General features: G+C 39.7%; 1 protein-coding gene across 3 annotated transcripts in view; it reads left to right on the forward strand.

The window, feature by feature from the left end:
- Nucleotides 1-12,255, forward strand: part of LOC145357046 (synaptotagmin-B) — a 732,627-nt gene extending 720,372 nt beyond the window's left edge. For all 3 annotated transcript variants that reach the window (XM_080210102.1, XM_080210103.1, XM_080210104.1), the window contains one exon: nt 5,860-12,255. In XM_080210102.1, the coding sequence (XP_080066228.1) occupies nt 5,860-6,066 (207 nt within the window). In that variant the 3' untranslated portion in view covers nt 6,067-12,255. The remainder of the gene's footprint in view (nt 1-5,859) is intronic.
- Nucleotides 12,256-16,863: the final 4,608 nt, after the last annotated feature.

The following is a 16,863-nucleotide window of genomic DNA, read 5'->3' on the forward strand; positions in this document are numbered from 1 at the left end:
GGAATGAAGTGTTTGACGATAAGGCTGTAGATAATTGCAGAGATAGGGAAGAGCAAGGCTATGAAGGGATTTAGATTTAGAAATCAGAATTGATAACTTACCTCTATTCATAACTTGATCCTTCTTTTTTATGTATGCCTAATGCACATTGGATGTTAACATAGGTATTCATCTCAGTTACTACCCCTAGTGTCCTAGACTGTAAGCCCAGATCCACTGTAAATTAGGTCACTTGTGTTATCTAGGAGGTTATCTAGGATTGCAATGGGATATTGATCAATTGGGCAAGTAGGCTGACGAATGGCAGATGGAGTTTAATTTTGATAAATGTGCAGTGCAGCATTTTGATCAATCAAACAAGTGCAGGGCTTATTCAGTTAATGGCAGGGCTTTGGGGAGAGTTATAAAACAAAGAGATCTAGGGGTACAGGTTCATTGAAATCAGTCATAGGTGGACAGAGTGGTGAAGAAGGCATTTGGCATGCTTGGTTTCACTGAATACTGGAGTTGGGATGTCTTGCTGAAGTTGTACAAGACATTGGTAAGGCCACACTTGGAATACTGTGTAAAGTTCTGGTCACCTTATTATAGAGATGATATTATTAAACTAGAAAGAGTGTAGAAAAGATTTACTAGGATGCTACCACGACTTGATGGTTTGAGTTATAAGGAGAGGCTGGATAGACAGGGAGTTTTTTCTCTGGAGCATAGGAGGCTGAGAGGTGATCTTACAGAATAACGTGGGGCATAGATAAGGTAATTAGTAAATATCTTTTCTGAAAGGTGGGGGGAGTCTAAAACTAGAGGGCATAGGTTTAAGGTGAGAGGAAAGAGATACAAAAGGGTCCAGAAGAGCAATTTTTTCACACAGAGGATGATGAATGTCTGGAACAAGCTGTCAGAGCTGGTGGTAGAGGCAGGTACAGGGATATGGGCCAAACGTGGGCAATTGGGACAAGCTGAGGGGTTAAAAAAAGGGGCGGCATGAACAAGATAGGTCAAAGAGCCTGTCTCCATGTTGTAAACCTCTATGACTCTATGACTTTGGAGTACTGTATTTTTCCTGGATTTGACAATGCCCAGTAATACACCATGAAGGAAATATGACAAACAACTTTCCTGGAAGCCAGTATGTCTGTCATCCCTTCAGAGATGTTGATAAACAGTTGAGCAAAAGCTTGTTAGGCCAGTTCAATTCCCACCTATCTCCAAGTCCATGCACAGGGGAAGAAAATTCGGCAATATCATTACTTACGTTCCTAACAAGTCAATATTCGTCAAAAATAATAATTAAAAACCATCGAGAAAAATCCCCTTGCTGCCTGAATTGAATTAAAGCCCATGCTTAACACTTTAGTTCTGTATAGAACACTACAGGCTCAGGAGATCAATGGGAGTACTGTATCTTCATGCCTGGGGCCTGCTGAATAGCACAGAAGTCAGCAAAAAGAAATTTATTGATGTTCAATGGCTCACAATAAACTTCAGCAGGAATGTGGTCCATTTTAAAATATTTTGATCCAGTTGCAAAGCTACCACGTGATAGCTAAGTGATGATCTCAAAAGGCTTGTATTTGAATCTAACAAGGCCCTAGCTGTTAGAGCTGCTGAAATCGTGCAGTGAGTGAGTGTGGGGAGGGAGAAAGGGAGAGTGCCTTGAGAACTTGCACCAGTTAAAAAAAAACAATAAATTATGATGAATAATGAATAAAAAAATATGCAATATGCTCAGGCTGCTATAAAATTACAAGGTGTTATTTTAGTCCAAAATATCCTTGAGGAAGAAAATGTATTTGACCTTAATCTTTGCAAAAAATAGATAAATAATAATAATAGATAATAGATAATAATAGATAGTCTTACGAGGAAAGATTGAATGAACTTGGGCTGTTTTCCCTTGAGAGACGTCGGCTGAGGGGGGATCTAATAGAGGTTTATAAGATTATGAAGGGGATAGATAGAGTAAATGGTGGTAAGCTTTTTCCGCTACAAGAAATGGATAGAACGAGGGGTCACGGGCTTAGGGTGAGGGGGGCTAGGTATAAGACAAATATTAGAGGGCAGTTTTTCACGCAAAGGGTAGTGGGGGTGTGGAATGCACTGCCGAGTAAGGTGGTGGAAGCAGGCACGCTAGGGTTGTTTAAGAGTCACTTAGACAGCCATATGAGCGGGCTACATATAGGGGGATATAGTAGGCCTTACTGAACATTGTAGGCCTGGGAATACGTTTTGCCTCAGGAATGTTAGTCTTTGCCTGTTTAATAATGAATTTTTTGTCTCCACAGGCATTTAAGTCCAGCAAGGGGCATGCAGGCGGCAGGTTGTAGTGGGCTGCTCTTGGATGTTGCTTCGGGAGTTGCCTATTGCTTCATGTCGTTAGTGTGCTTAAACTGGACCATCTCGAGGGCAACATGACAGCTCAGAGACTATCTCTGTTGCTGTGCGGACACATGGATTTGGGCCTGTGTCTGTGGGAGTTTGCACGTTCTCCCCGTGGTTGCGTGGGTTTCCTCCGGGTGCTCCGGTTTCCTCCCACATCCCCCAAAGATGTGCTTTTAGGCTGATTGATTGGGTACTAAAATTGTCCCTAAATTGGACCTCCCTGATCCTCGCACGTTAGGCGTAGACTAAAATCATGAATAGGTCACTGAGATAGTAGGACGGCGGCGCGGGCTCGTTGGGCCGAAGGGCCTGTTTCCCGTGCTGTGTTGTTCTTTGTTCTTTATATTTAATGAACCCTCAAAGAAGTTCCAATGTCTCATAGTTAAAGAAGAATCATTGAATCATAGAATCCTTACAGTGCTGAAAGAGATCATTTGGCCCTTCGAGCCGGCACTGGCAACAATCCCACCCAGGCCCTATCCCCTGACCCTGTGTATTTACCCTGCCAATAGCCCCAACACTAAGGGGCAATTGAGCATGGCCAATCGACCTAACCCACACACTGTGGGAGGAAACTGGAGCACCTGGAGGAAACACATGCAGACAAAGGGAAACTCCACACAGACACTTATCCGAGGCTGGCATTAAGCTCGGGTCCCTAAGCACTGTGAGGCAGCTGTGCTAACCACTGTACAAGCAGCCCATTATTTTGCACAAAAATTCTTTCAACAAATACTTTGTGCATCACATGGACATTACTCGAATTCATCTCTTTTCTCTGAACACTGATTGTAGGACAGGGTGGTAAGGATTGGGAAGTAGTGTTTTATCCATGTTAGCAGACGTTTTTCCCCTTATGATAATGTTTGTAAATATTGGTACAATCTAGTGGTCACTCATCCCTGGAAATATTGGCATGCTTTGTTTCAGATTTCCAGTATCCAGAGCATATTTCAAAGTTCAAAGTTTATTTATTAGGCACAAGTAGGCTCACATTAACGCAATGAAATTAATGTGAAAATCCCCTAGTTGCCATACTCCAGCGCCTGTTCGGGTATGCTGAGGGAGAATTTAGCATGGCCAATGCCCCTTACTCTTATTCCTGCATTCATTAGTGAAATTGCTGCTTTAACTTTGTGGACTCAAAAGATTTGAAAAGGGCTGTTTTTAGCAATATTGCTTCACTGGAAGAAATCCCCACACAGAACAAGAAGGTTCATTGACAAAATAATGAAATTGAGAATTTAAATTCAACATTTCCTCTGAGGCTCCCTGTTATTTGGGCACAGAACAAGAAAGCTCAGGCATTCCGACAAAAGGAATTTCTATTCATCAGTCATCAGTGTCTGCATCTCTTTCGGTATCCATATTCCTTGCTCACACTCTGGGGAGTTCGATCCAGAGGTATAGAATTGTTAATACATTCAAGAGTCTTCATTGTCAACATCAGGTGGATCTCTTGCTAAAGCAGATATGTTTTCGGTGTTCAGAACTGACTACCATTCCGCAGATCGTAGAGGACCGTAGACTGTGGCCATTGGTTTACTCTCATTCATGCAGCCAGAACCCTGTTTTTAAGTTAAGAAAATCAAACATTTAGTCGAAAGGTATTACATCCTTGACAAGCTAAGGTTTTACAAGCACATGGTGACGCATTAAGGTGAAGTCCAGACCTTGCTCCGTGAATTGATTATCTCTCAGTTATTGGCCGCTCTGACAAACAGGGAGAGGTTCTATACATATAGAAGGCCGTTAGAATAGTAATTGACTTGTTTTGCTTCATGTTTTTCAAATATTATCTGATTTAGCTGGTAAATTGATAAAATACTTTTAAAATATAAGGTTGACATTTAATTTGTGTTGTATACAAATACAGCCAAATCTATTCTATTGCTGTAAAACTGGCACAGTTGTAATTTGGGAAAATATCAAACCTCATGTTTTCCTTCTGCTAACTTCATGCATGATGAAGAATTTTGATCTAGAGTAACAGTTGACAGAGTCCTCCATGATTCCATTTGCTGTAGAAAAGGAAAGGAATAATATCATTCTTTCACTGTCACTGGGTCAAAATTCTAGAACTGTCTTCCTAACAGCACTCCGGGTGTATCCACTTCGTGTGGACTAGCAGTTCAAGAAGACAGTTCACTGCCACCTTCTTTTGAGCAATCAGCAATTGGCAATAAATGCTGGCCCAGCCAGCAATGTCCACATCCCGTAAATATATTTTTAAAACTCATAATCTTCTTTGATTTTCATGCTCCAGAATTGTTCAATCATGTGCTGCAGAGTATCATAGAATCCCTACATTGCAGAAGGAAGCTACTCAGTCCATCGAGCCTGTTCCAACAATCCCACTCAAGCCCTCTCCTCGTAACACTAAATATTTACCCCGCCAATCCCCCTGACACTAAGGGGCAATTTAGTATGGCCAATCAACCTAACCTGCACATCTTTGGAGCGTAGGGGGAACCAGAGCACCTGAAGGAAACTCACGTAGATGCAGGGAGAATGTGTAAACTCTACATAGACATGACCCAAGGCTGGAATTGAATCTGGGTCCCTGATGCTGTGAGGCAGCAGTGCTGACCACTGGATGTTTTTTTTATTTTGACAATCTGATGCATCTAATAAGATCCATTTTATTAATTGAATTTAAACTCCCCCAGTGGCTGTGGTGGGATTTGAACTCCAGGACATTAGTCAGGGCCTTTGGATTGCTAGTCCAGTAACATTTTCACTATGCTACTCTATTACAAACTTCACACAACATCACCCTGTGTGTGGTGCATTTGCATGGTCATTCCTGTATAAGCACTGATATTTCCTGATCCGGGCTTGTGCTTCTAAGAGTGGAGTTAGGAAGCTGCACATTTTGGCCGGAATTCTCTGATCTCTCCCGTGCCTGGGGGTATTCTCTGGTCTCGCTGCTGTGAATGGGGATTTGGCTGGGCCTCAAATGTTCCATTCTTGCTGGCAGTGGTAGAGGACTGTGAGAGACCAGAGAATTCTAGCCTTTTGTGTTGCTTTTTGAAAATAAAATTTATATGTTCATTGTTAAAAACTTCCTGTAAGGTGATAGTGATAGAATGAGGGCATATGAACGTTTAATTGAATGTCTTGTTGTACTTTACTGTTCTTCGCTGCTTCTTTATCTCTGGTGATAAAATAATAGTGATGAAGCATAACATCAGCAGCAAGCTATAGATTTGCTGTGTTCATACACAGAAATACCCTACAGCTCAATGTAGGGAAGCTATTCCCATTACTTGCATCATAAAAACAGCATCAGTTCTGTTCCTAAATGCACTAAATCTACCGGAGCTGGTCTGGTTGGATTGGACTTTTCGCCTTGTTGCTTTACAGAGTTTAAACTGGTGCATAGAATGAAATTATCATGAAGGGATAATTGCTTAAAAGGTAGCCAGTTTTTCTTGGCTCACAATATAACCATCTTGTCTTTTATTTAACACACAGAAAGTCCAGGTTTGTGTCACAGTCTTGGACTACGACAAGATCGGCAAGAACGATGCCATCGGCAAGATTTTTGTTGGCAGCAACGCCACCGGCACAGAGCTCCGACATTGGTCAGACATGCTGGCAAATCCCAGGCGGCCTATTGCACAGTGGCATTCCCTAAAACCAGAGGAAGAAGTCGACCTAGCTCTTGGCCTCAAGAAGTGAAACCATTCCTGCTATCCCACAAACTCCTCATTGATCAGATGCTATCAATACCTCAGTTATGCACCATTTTCCATTAACCCTTTGGGGGTTACTGCAGCATCTTTGCACCATGACAAATATATATGCAAATTTGATGTGTTTTGTATTTTTTTTTCATTTTTGTTACAAAAAAATTACAAAATTTGTGTTTTGTACTTTGGAACCTCGGTATTCAAACCTTATAATTTTACACAATCTTGTAAGTTAATCATTGATGAAATATCTATGTTTTGAAAGGTGCAAAAAAATCCAGTACTCAAAGGGTTAAGACATGATTAATTTTGGTACACATTAACCGCCATAGTTCTGAACTAATAAATAAGCCATCTGAGCCTCCAAGTTGTATTCCAAATTTTCCCTAAATGCTCACTTCTACTTTCTGCAGTTTTAGCTCTATTATGAAAGTCGTGTTGATAATGCATGATGATAATTTATTGTAAATAGCAGCATGTTCAATGCAAACTCTTGTGTAGGTGTAAGTTGTCTATGGTTTACGATCACATACATCTGCTGTATATTTTTATGACGATGCTTCGATTTTACATAATGTGAATGGACTAGAAAAAGCTAAAGTGAAAAGCCATTCACTTGATTCATACCCGGAGACTGGTAGAGCATTGACATCACATCATGATACGAAAGAGAAGCCTTGATGGCCTACCAAATGGTGAAAACTGCTATTCTATATGGTTGTTAATACGCAACTCACTGCTCAATAAGTGATATTGCAAAAGTCTTTTTTAAGTCATGGTTACCTGAACAGTTTTGGTTTCAAAATAAGATAATTGTTCAGATAGAAGCTGAAAATGATATAAGCACTTACATGCCAAGTTCTCAGAAAATATTTTAATGGTCCTGTAAGGTCCTATACAGCACTTTTAGAAATATCTGTCTGGTTGCATAAATTCTGCACCAAGTTAACAAACTATTGTGCTATGGGTACACAATAACCTTTTAGAGATTCAAAATCTCATATCCCTCATAGACTTTCAGTTTGTGTTTAATGGCTGTCCAAATAAGCTTAGCTTTCATGGTGAAGATATTTCTCAAACTGCTAATTTCTTACAGGCACCCGTAACACAGTCCGCATCTGTTCAATTCAAACAGAAATTCGCTCACCCTCATTAGAGATGCATTGGCCATGACTTTTCAGCAATTATATAGAGTAGAATGATGTTTGTGCTAAAGCAAAATAGAACTTGCCTACCCTGTTTTACTCTCACAGAATCCAGAGAACTATTCTGAAAATGAGTTTCACTGTAGTAGGACCCTGGTGCACCTACAGCAGAAAAAAACAATTTTATACTTATGAGTTCACGTCAGATTCAGATGAGTTTGGTCGGGGGGGCAACATGGAATGTGGGAGGAGGATATTCCACGCAATATGTGAATCAGAGATGGAAGACTAATAATAATGTACAGTTTAATGGAAGATTATTTGCATAATTTTAACAATGAAGTCTCATAACTATTTATAATTCATGCAAAACTTGAGATGAAAAAGAATAGAGTTAGAGGATGCCAGCCGGCCTCCTGATAGGTGATGTTGCACTTTGCCAGTCCACTGCTGCTAATCACAATGTGTGTGTGTGTGTGTGTGTGTGTGTGTGGGGAAGGGTGTGAGACTGAATGTAGGTGTGTGGGTGTGAGTGTGGATGTGCATGGGTGAATGTATACACACTGTAGGACAGGAACAATTGCTGAATGCTATGTAATGCTAACATCAACTGGAGAAGAATAAAATGCACTAATGTCTCTAAGATTAAAAAATGACTGAACAAGTTAACGTGCATAGCAATTTTGACAGTCAAAATTGATGGTCTGTTTGTACAGTAACAAATCTCACTAATGATACTGACTAGGACTGAATTTTTGATGGATTATTATAATATTACCTTTCGCTTTAAAAATATTGCAATCATTAAAGTTTTACTGTACAGAGACACATTAATATTAATGTGCTTAAGCTTTTTACTTGCTATTAGCCACGTAGGCTGGCTGCTTGATATTAAGCTGATGTTGAGTGAGGTGTACTTCATCCTGTTTTTACAAAATGAGAAAAGTAAATGTATCCAACACCCCTCACTGTGATACTCTTGTTACATAAAGGAACATTCTTTGTTACAGCACGAGTAGTGATGCTGTCCTCTAGCGCTGAGTACAATTCACAGTCCTTCTTGCATTCTTCTCCCTCAAACCCCCTGCTGTGCCAATCCAACGTGCACTTGAATTTTCTTTTGAATTTCTGTGCTCTGGAGTGTGCACAGATGGGAGGAATGTTCTTATAAATGAGTTCTGTCAATATTTCCATATAAACTCTTGTCAAACAGATGAGTAAATGAGTGAGAATATTTGAGAAAGCTAAAATAGCTAATTTATTGGTATAGAACCTTTGTTTGTTAAAACTTTCTCCTGCAATGAGAGATATGGACACATTCCATAGGCACCTGAATGAGGCAAACACATTCCTTCAGGCAAAAACACTGAGTTGACTGAGTATCTTTTTGCACACTGTAGCGCACGGGAATTTGCACACATTTACAAAGAAATCAATGGGGTCAATTCAGTGGCTTTGATAACTGTCAATGATCACCCCACATATTTGTTAAGTGACATAAAGACCCGGATAACAGCAATTTTGATTTAATGAGACTAAACTTCATTCCTCCTGAACAACTTTACACACAACAGTATTGAGTACCACTAGGGCAATTTCATGTCAATTCCTGCAAACGTATATTTCAAAAAGTGCACAGAAAAGATGGTCATAGAAAATAGGTCACTTTGTAGGAGAGATTACTTGTAATTTTGCGGATTCGGTTGAGATATTTTCTTCATAAAATCCCTACAGAACAGAAGGAAGCCATTCGGCCAATTAGGCCTGCACCAACAGTAATCTCATCCAGGCCCAATTCCCAATCCCCACCTATTTATCTTGCTAATCCCCCTGACACTACGAGGCAGTTTACCATGACCAATCAACCTAACCCGCATATATTTGGAGTCACATAGATATTTACAAAGCTAAAAAATTGGGTAAATATGTGTCATCAAAACATGTAACAAAACAGGATAATAAAGTTGAAGAATGAAACATAACATTGTTGGTTTGTAGGAGTTGCCTTCATTGGTGCAACTTTGCTGATTGCTGTCTTACTGAAGGTATCAAGGCAAACATTCTTGGTTGACCAGGCCATTTCCTAACCCTGCCAAGATATCAAATAATAACCAAACTGAGATTGGGATTAATCTGAAAATTGAACAGTGAAGAACTGGAGGCATAAAAATAGTTCTTATAACCAACTAATCACATGCTTTAGATTTGGTGAGTCATCCAGTACCAAACTGAGAGTCCAGGTTGGTTGTTCCTAAGGGATAGTTAATAAGTAGGTTCACCTGTTGGTTGCTGCTAACGGCTGGAGGTTGTCTTACACATATAACCATTAATTAATGAATACTACAAGAAATGACTTGTGTAGCTTTTTAAGTCACCTTCGTCAAACTGGTATAGTTTTCCATTGCTGTCACAGAGCACCTTTTTTTAATTAAGTGCAAGTAAGCGATCCCCACCATTTTAAAGAGCTGTTTTAAAGTCTTCAATAAGCAAATATATTTTAAGCATACTAGGTAATAGTTATTGTTACAGATACAAAAGAACATTGGTTATCAGGTTATTCTATTCCATTTTATCTGGCACACAAGGATATTTGTAGCTGAATTTTTCTTACCTTAGAGCCCATTGGCATGAACAGGAAGCAATAATGCCCCATCACTTGAATGTTCCATGCTACAAGGAATGTTCCATGCTTACATGCTACCCATCTGGTTGGGTTCAAATTATTTGAAAACTTAATTACACAGAAACAGGGGCGGAATTCTCAGGGGACACACGACCCAAGACTGGAAATTCCAGTCAAGGGATCTTTGAATGGTCCAAATTTTCCGTCTCATTTGCTACAATTCCTGCAGCAGGCAAGACAGGACAATTTCGGCCAGTTTCCCCAGCCGCATGCATCCCAAGACCGGAAATTCCCACCCGAGCTCAATGGCACTTTGAATGGTCCGCTGGATTTATTGTCTAAACGACTCCCAGGGCGAGTGAGACGGGAGAATTTTCAGGCAAGGTATTTAGGTGGAATCTATATGCTGCACTAAAGAGTCATTTGCACTATTACTGCAGTGCAAAGCAGTTCTGCTAATTCAATGAATAGCAGTCTCCTGGAACAACACAGTGAATTTCCAGGAGGGGGCTGTGATTACCCAGGGAAATGCAATATAATTTACCGACTCCCTGCATTCCAACTTGGGAGAGTCTGTTATAAGTTCTGCTTTTGCAACAGATTTCAAAAACAAAATCAATATATGTCATCACTGACTGGTAAAGATATAACCTGATCAAGTTGTCCAACGCTACTAACATGTATCTGTCTAGCAGTCACTGTCACCGGCTAAAATTGATCTCTATTAGATATAAAAGGCATCAGATCCTCGTAGGAATTTAAGTGTAATCTTTAGATGAACATAGCAGTATGCACTTACCTCTTGTTGCTGAACAAAATCTATTGCACTTTCTGCAGATATATGGAAGCAGATTTTCTTTTAACTTACTTGGAACAGCCCAAAACACTTTTTTTGGTGTCTTTTTGATTTTTTTTGATGTTTGGAGAAGATAATGTTGAGCTGAGACTAATATACATTTCAATTAAGATTGAATAAATTAGCAATATATAATTTAGATACTCATATAAATGATATTGTATTTCAGCAAAGCAAGTACACACAGAAAAAAAAGGCAAATTTGTTATGTAACTGTCACTGATGCTCTAAAGCACTGAGCTGCAACCACTGATTCCTTTATTACATTGGCCATTACAGATTTTTTGTCAATTCTACTTAGCAAATGTAACCCAAAATTCACCTTTGCTTTACATACATATTGCTCACAAATTATGTTATAGAAAAATAGAGTAGGATGGTTTCAGAGAGAATCGTGCTTAAATTTTTGGGTATAGGATCTCTTTCTATGATGAAGCTTGCTCTATTATGGCATCCATTTCTTTGTTGCCCATTTAAATTTCATTTGATATTTCCCGTAACATTTTCTTTACTCTGGTGGCAATTCATTCCCTTCGTAAATAATGACTTAAGTTTTGTCCGAAAATAATTTTAGTTTTCAGGCAATATTGCTTGTTTATTTCTTGTTCCAAACACTTAACAATCCCAAACATTATTGTCTCCTAAGTTTGACTTGGCTTTCCTCCAGCTGTTCCCCTTATTTAGGTCAAGCATGCAGATGTGCCTGAAAATAGCTTAGCCTCCTGGGAAGCGAGCAAGGACTTTTAGACCTTCTGCAACAACAAAAAAAGAGCTCAGTATTATTTTTCACATGTAAATAAGGAGTGGGAACTAGAGTTAAAATATATTAAATTATATTTTTAGATGCCGTCCACTGAACAAAGCCTCCTAAAACTGAATTGGAAAAGTGTTGCAGTGGACTGTGCTGTAGAGTGTCAGCTTGAATAGCTTGTGTCTAGCCTGTAATAACTTATTCCAGGTGAGTGCCCTACCAAATGGAATCAAATGATCTGCAGTCTATTTATACGTGTCTCCTCCTCTGGGAATCGCACTAATAAATTAAATAATGTAAAAACCTAAACGATTCTGTGTAAGCCAGTGAGGGTTGTTAAAATCAGAAAGTTTTCATAAATATTTTAACGGTGAAGTGTTTTTTCCACAGTGTCAAACAAATTGCCTGCTGGAAAATCAGATTTAACATACAGTCAGGCCAACAATAAATATATTTAAGTTATGCATTGAGTTCTGACAATGTAAAGCTGATCTCTGAACAGCTATCATAGGGCAGAATAGTTATTTCTTACTATTTTGAAAATAGTAGTCAGTTGCTAGATACAGCAATCCAAAACCACGTGTCTTTGTGTATAAATATGTATGTTAAGCTACCTGTCTGTGCAATATAAATATGAGTCATTGTGTCATAAATAAGTGTATTTTTTTTACACCACCTGCTTGTTCTGTCTGGAAAATGCAGCTGTATTGTCCTTCGTTTTGATGAAATTTTGTACATTTTGTTTCTACTTTATGTGAAAACGTTTGTTGTGTAGTTTAAATCACATAAGGGAATGTAAAGCAGAGTCCATTAAATACGTCTCATATCTCATTGCTGAAGTGTTGCCTGTTTGCTGGACTGGAAGCTATTACAGCTATTCATAAATAATGTGAAATAATCCACCACCAGAACTTAGCATTTGGCCTCCCAATAACCTGCTCTTCAATTGGCCCCCTTTCAATCTTGGAGGTTCTGACTAATGCTGTAGACAAAGTTCAATAGATATTTTCTGGTTCTTCATCCAATCTTTCACCAGGGGCTCAAGGTTCAGAATTATTTGGTGTATTGCGGATGGCATCACACCTAAACCACTCCTAGTTACATCTATGATGTGTGTATTTATGAACACAAATTGCACACATGGGCATGCAAGGCCACACTTGCACACATATTTAAATGTTTAAATTCTTGCATTCATGCACTCTTTCTCCAGTAGAGGTCACTGGATGGTGACCTGGAGTAGAATTCTGCTTGATGTTTTCACTCTCTAAATTAATTGCAACATTACTTTCAAAAGTAAAATACTGCAGATGCTGGGAATGTGAAATGAAAACAAAAAATGCTGAAAATACTCTGCAGCTCAGGTGGCTGCATGTAGAATCCAAAAAGGCTCAACAAAACACTGCAGATCAAGTAAAACCTTGAAGTTTAAATTATGGATTAAATTTGAACACTAAAAAGGCAAAAACAATGAGGGCGGATTTTCCCTCTGCTCTTGCCCCAAGACTGGAAAATCCCACCTGAGGTCAACAGACCTTTGCATGATCCTGTCTCACCGGCTACACTTCCCACGGTGGGCAGGACAGGAAAATATTGCTGTGAGAGTTAGAAAAAATACATTAAAAGAATCTAATGTGAAGGTGGAAGTGGGTTGTGTCACACTGAAACACACTGTTGTCTATTTAGGACAAATGACAACAGAAGATGGTAGATGTGATGTGGAAGTTAAAAGAAGGATTGAGAGCGAGAAGTAATTTTCTGAAGATGAAGGGTATGTTAATTACAAAAAACTTCAAGCTTGTAACAAGAACATTCCATCCACATTGCTACATGCATCGGAAACCTGAACAATAATTGAAGATCTGTGGAAGAAAAGAGACTTTTAAAATAGGGGTGCTTAATATAGACTGTGGAGCATCTATGAGGCTGAGAATGTCATAGATAGCATGGTTAGCGAGGTGGTCACACTGCCAGTGAGGACTGCCAATAGGAATAGTAAAGGACTTAAGAAGGTAGTGCAGGAATCCCCTGTGTTCATTCCCCCTCAAATTAATATGCTGCTTTGGATAGTGTTGGGAGTGGATGTAGGGAAGAGTCTCTCGGAGGAAAACAGCAGCCGTCAAGTTCACAGCACCATGGGTGGCTCTCTGCTCAGAGAGGCAGGAGGAAAGCAAATGGTAGTGCTATAGTTATACGGGAGTCAATAGCTGGGGGCCACTTCTGTGGCTGCAAACATGAGTCACACATGGTATGTTGCCTCCCTGGCTTCAGATGTCACGGAGAATTCTGCAGGACATTCTGGGGCGAGAAGGTGATCAGCCAGTGGTCGTGGTATACATTGGTACCAGTGACATAGGTAAACTAAGGGATGAGTATCTGCAAGCTGAGTACAGGAAGTTAAAAGATAAATTAAAATGTAGGACCTCAAAATGGAATAAACACAGGATTACTCCCAGTTGTACATGCTAGTGAGAGCAGGCATAACAGGATAGACTAAATGAACACATGACTGAAGAGATAGTGTAGCCATGAGGCATTCAGATTCTTAAGGCACTGGAACAGATTTTAGGGGGGTATGTGGAACATTACAAACCCAGGCAGAGATGAGACCAATGTCCTTGAAGGGGCTTTTGTGAGTTCTGTTGGGGAGTATTTAAATTAGTGTGGCAGGGTGTGGGATCTCAGGAGTAGCCTCAAATAGATCAGAATCAGATCAGAAAAATGGAGGTAGAACATTAGCTTGTGATGTAGAGGACATAGTGATAGATATGGAATTCCAGGAGAAGCAAAGTTTAAAGTGTGTCCAGCAAGGGAAATTGATGGGGTTAAACTGTTTATACTTCAGTCCAAGGAGTATTACAAACAAGGTAGATGAGTGAAGGGCACAGGTAGACACATGGCAGCAGGATGTCATTGCGATAACGGAAACCTGGCTAAAGGTGGGGCAAAGTTGGCAGCTCAATATCCCTAGAGTCTTCAGACATCATAGAGTGGGAGATTAAAAAAAAGGGGAATAGCACTACTGTACAAAAAATCAATTCCAGTTATGAGAAGGGATGATATTCAAAACAAGCCAACAAATGAGGCTTTATGGATTGAGCTCAAATAAAAAAAATCAGTAACACCACTGGGAATATACAACAGACCCCCCCCAAATAGTGAAAGGCAGATGTAAGAACAAATATACAAAATAGACATTTCCCCTCCAAAGAGTGAAACTATCAAATCTAGACCCCCCCCAAAACCCCCAACCCCTAACCCCCATTTGTCTAGAGGGGAAGGTCAAATAGAAAAAGAAAGCTCACAATCAACACAAAGAATAGGTCAAGCAGATAAAGCATTACAAATAGCCTAGATGAATATAGGGAGTGCAGGGATGAAGTAAAAAAGGAAATAAGGAAATCAAAGAGAAGGCATGAAAAAAAGATCATCACGTAAAGTTAAAAGAAAACCCAAAAATAAGTTTCACTAATATATTAATGTTAAAAGTTTAGTTAAGGAAAAAGTGGGACCTATCAGAGATGAAGAATGGAACTTATGGGTACTTGCATGGGCTGTTGGAAGGGTTTTAAATGAAATTTTGTCTCAGTGTTTATAAAGGAAGGGGATGATGCAGATTTAGTAGTCCAGAGGAGATATTGGATGGGATAATCAAACAGAGAGTTTGGACTGTTGGAATCCTTGTAAGTTGATAAGTCACCAAGGCCAAATGAACTCTTTCCAAGGCTGCTAAAGGAGGTCAGGGAGGAGATAGCAGATGCTCTGGGGATGATTTTTCAATCCTCACTGGATACAAGTGGAGGTAATGGAGGACTGGGGAAATGCAAACATATTTCCATTGTTTAAAAAGGGAATCCCACCATGGCAGAGTGGAATTTGAATTCAATGAAAAAAATCTGGAATTAAAAATCTACTGATAATCATGAAACCCATTCTCATAATGTCAGAAAAGCCCATCTGGTTCACTAATGTCCTTTAGGGAAGGAAATCTGCCGTCTTTGCCTGATTTGTTCTGCATGTGACTCCAAAGCCACAGTAATGTCATTAACTCTGAACAAGGGCAACTAGGGACGGGCAATAAATACTGGCCAGCCAGCAAACCCACAAATGAATAAAAAAAAATTACAATTCAGCTAAATGACCCAAATTCTTCAGACATGAGACCCCACTTCAGCTCATGATTTGCAACCATCTTCAGAAATCTGCTTTGCTACAAATATGGCTGGAAAATCTTTTCAAACATACTGCCTACCCAAACATGATACATTTGCACAACCTCAAAGATAACATTTTCAATGAATCTGTGGTATAACCTTTACCTTGATGACACCACCATTTCTTTCAATTCTGCAGTCACAATCTTGTGAAGGTGCTTCCTTGAGTTTTTCTCAAGAAGGTTTTAGATGAAAGCTATGGTCGACCTGCAGCAAATTATCAGATTCCTCAGGTCATTTTTGAATGGAATATTTTAATCAAGTGCTACAAAGATGTCTAATTCATGGAGCGAATCTATTATAAAATTAATCAAATTCTAGACGACTTGGAGAATAATTGCTCTGAGGAATGACTGTCTAAATTAATTAATATCCCAAGCTATCCAAAACTCCAAATAAACAAGAAGCTGAGGGGCCACTTTATATCTATATTGCTGTATATTGTTGTGTTATCTACACGACAACACTGATTGTCAATCTCTACAAAACAAAACAAAAACACAAGCCTATAGTGCACAGCTAAAGCCAACATGGCTCACACATTGCTGCAGCCCATCAAGAGTATCAGATTATAATTGATTTCAAACCACTGAACAAGCATCCCAATGCACTAACCTTTCTGAAAAGGAAGCTAAGCAGAGCCCTTTGTGGCTTAAGGAGCAAGGTACAAGGGACAAGCACGGGCTAAAAGCAAAGAACAAAAAAGAAAAATTACAACACAGGAACAGGCCCTTCGGCTCTCCAGGCCTGCGCTGACAATGCTACCCGACTGAACTAAACCTCCTACTCTTCCGGGGACCGTATCCCTCTATTCCCATCCTATTTGTCTAGGCGCCCCTTAAAACTCACTATTGTATCTGCTTCCACCACCTCTCCCAGCAGCGAGTTCCAGGCACCCACTACCCTCTGTGTAAAAAAACTTGCCTTTAAACCTTACCCTTCACACCATTAACTTATGCCCCCTAGGAATTGACTTCCACCCTGGGAAAAAGCTTCTGATTATCCACACTGTCCATGCTCCTCATAATCCTGTAGACTTCTATCAGGTCGCCCCTCAACTTCCATCGTTCCAGTGAGGAAAACCTCTCCTCATAGCTAATGCCCTCCATGCCAAGTAACATCCTGTTAAATCTTTTCTGTACCCTCTCCAAAGTCTCCACATCCTTAATGGTAGTTATTGTTGGTGCAGATTCGATG

This window comes from Carcharhinus amblyrhynchos, chromosome 22 (genome assembly GCF_965287045.1).
Source record: "Carcharhinus amblyrhynchos chromosome 22, sCarAmb.v2.hapA, whole genome shotgun sequence".
NCBI classification, from domain to species: Eukaryota; Metazoa; Chordata; class Chondrichthyes; order Carcharhiniformes; family Carcharhinidae; genus Carcharhinus; species Carcharhinus amblyrhynchos.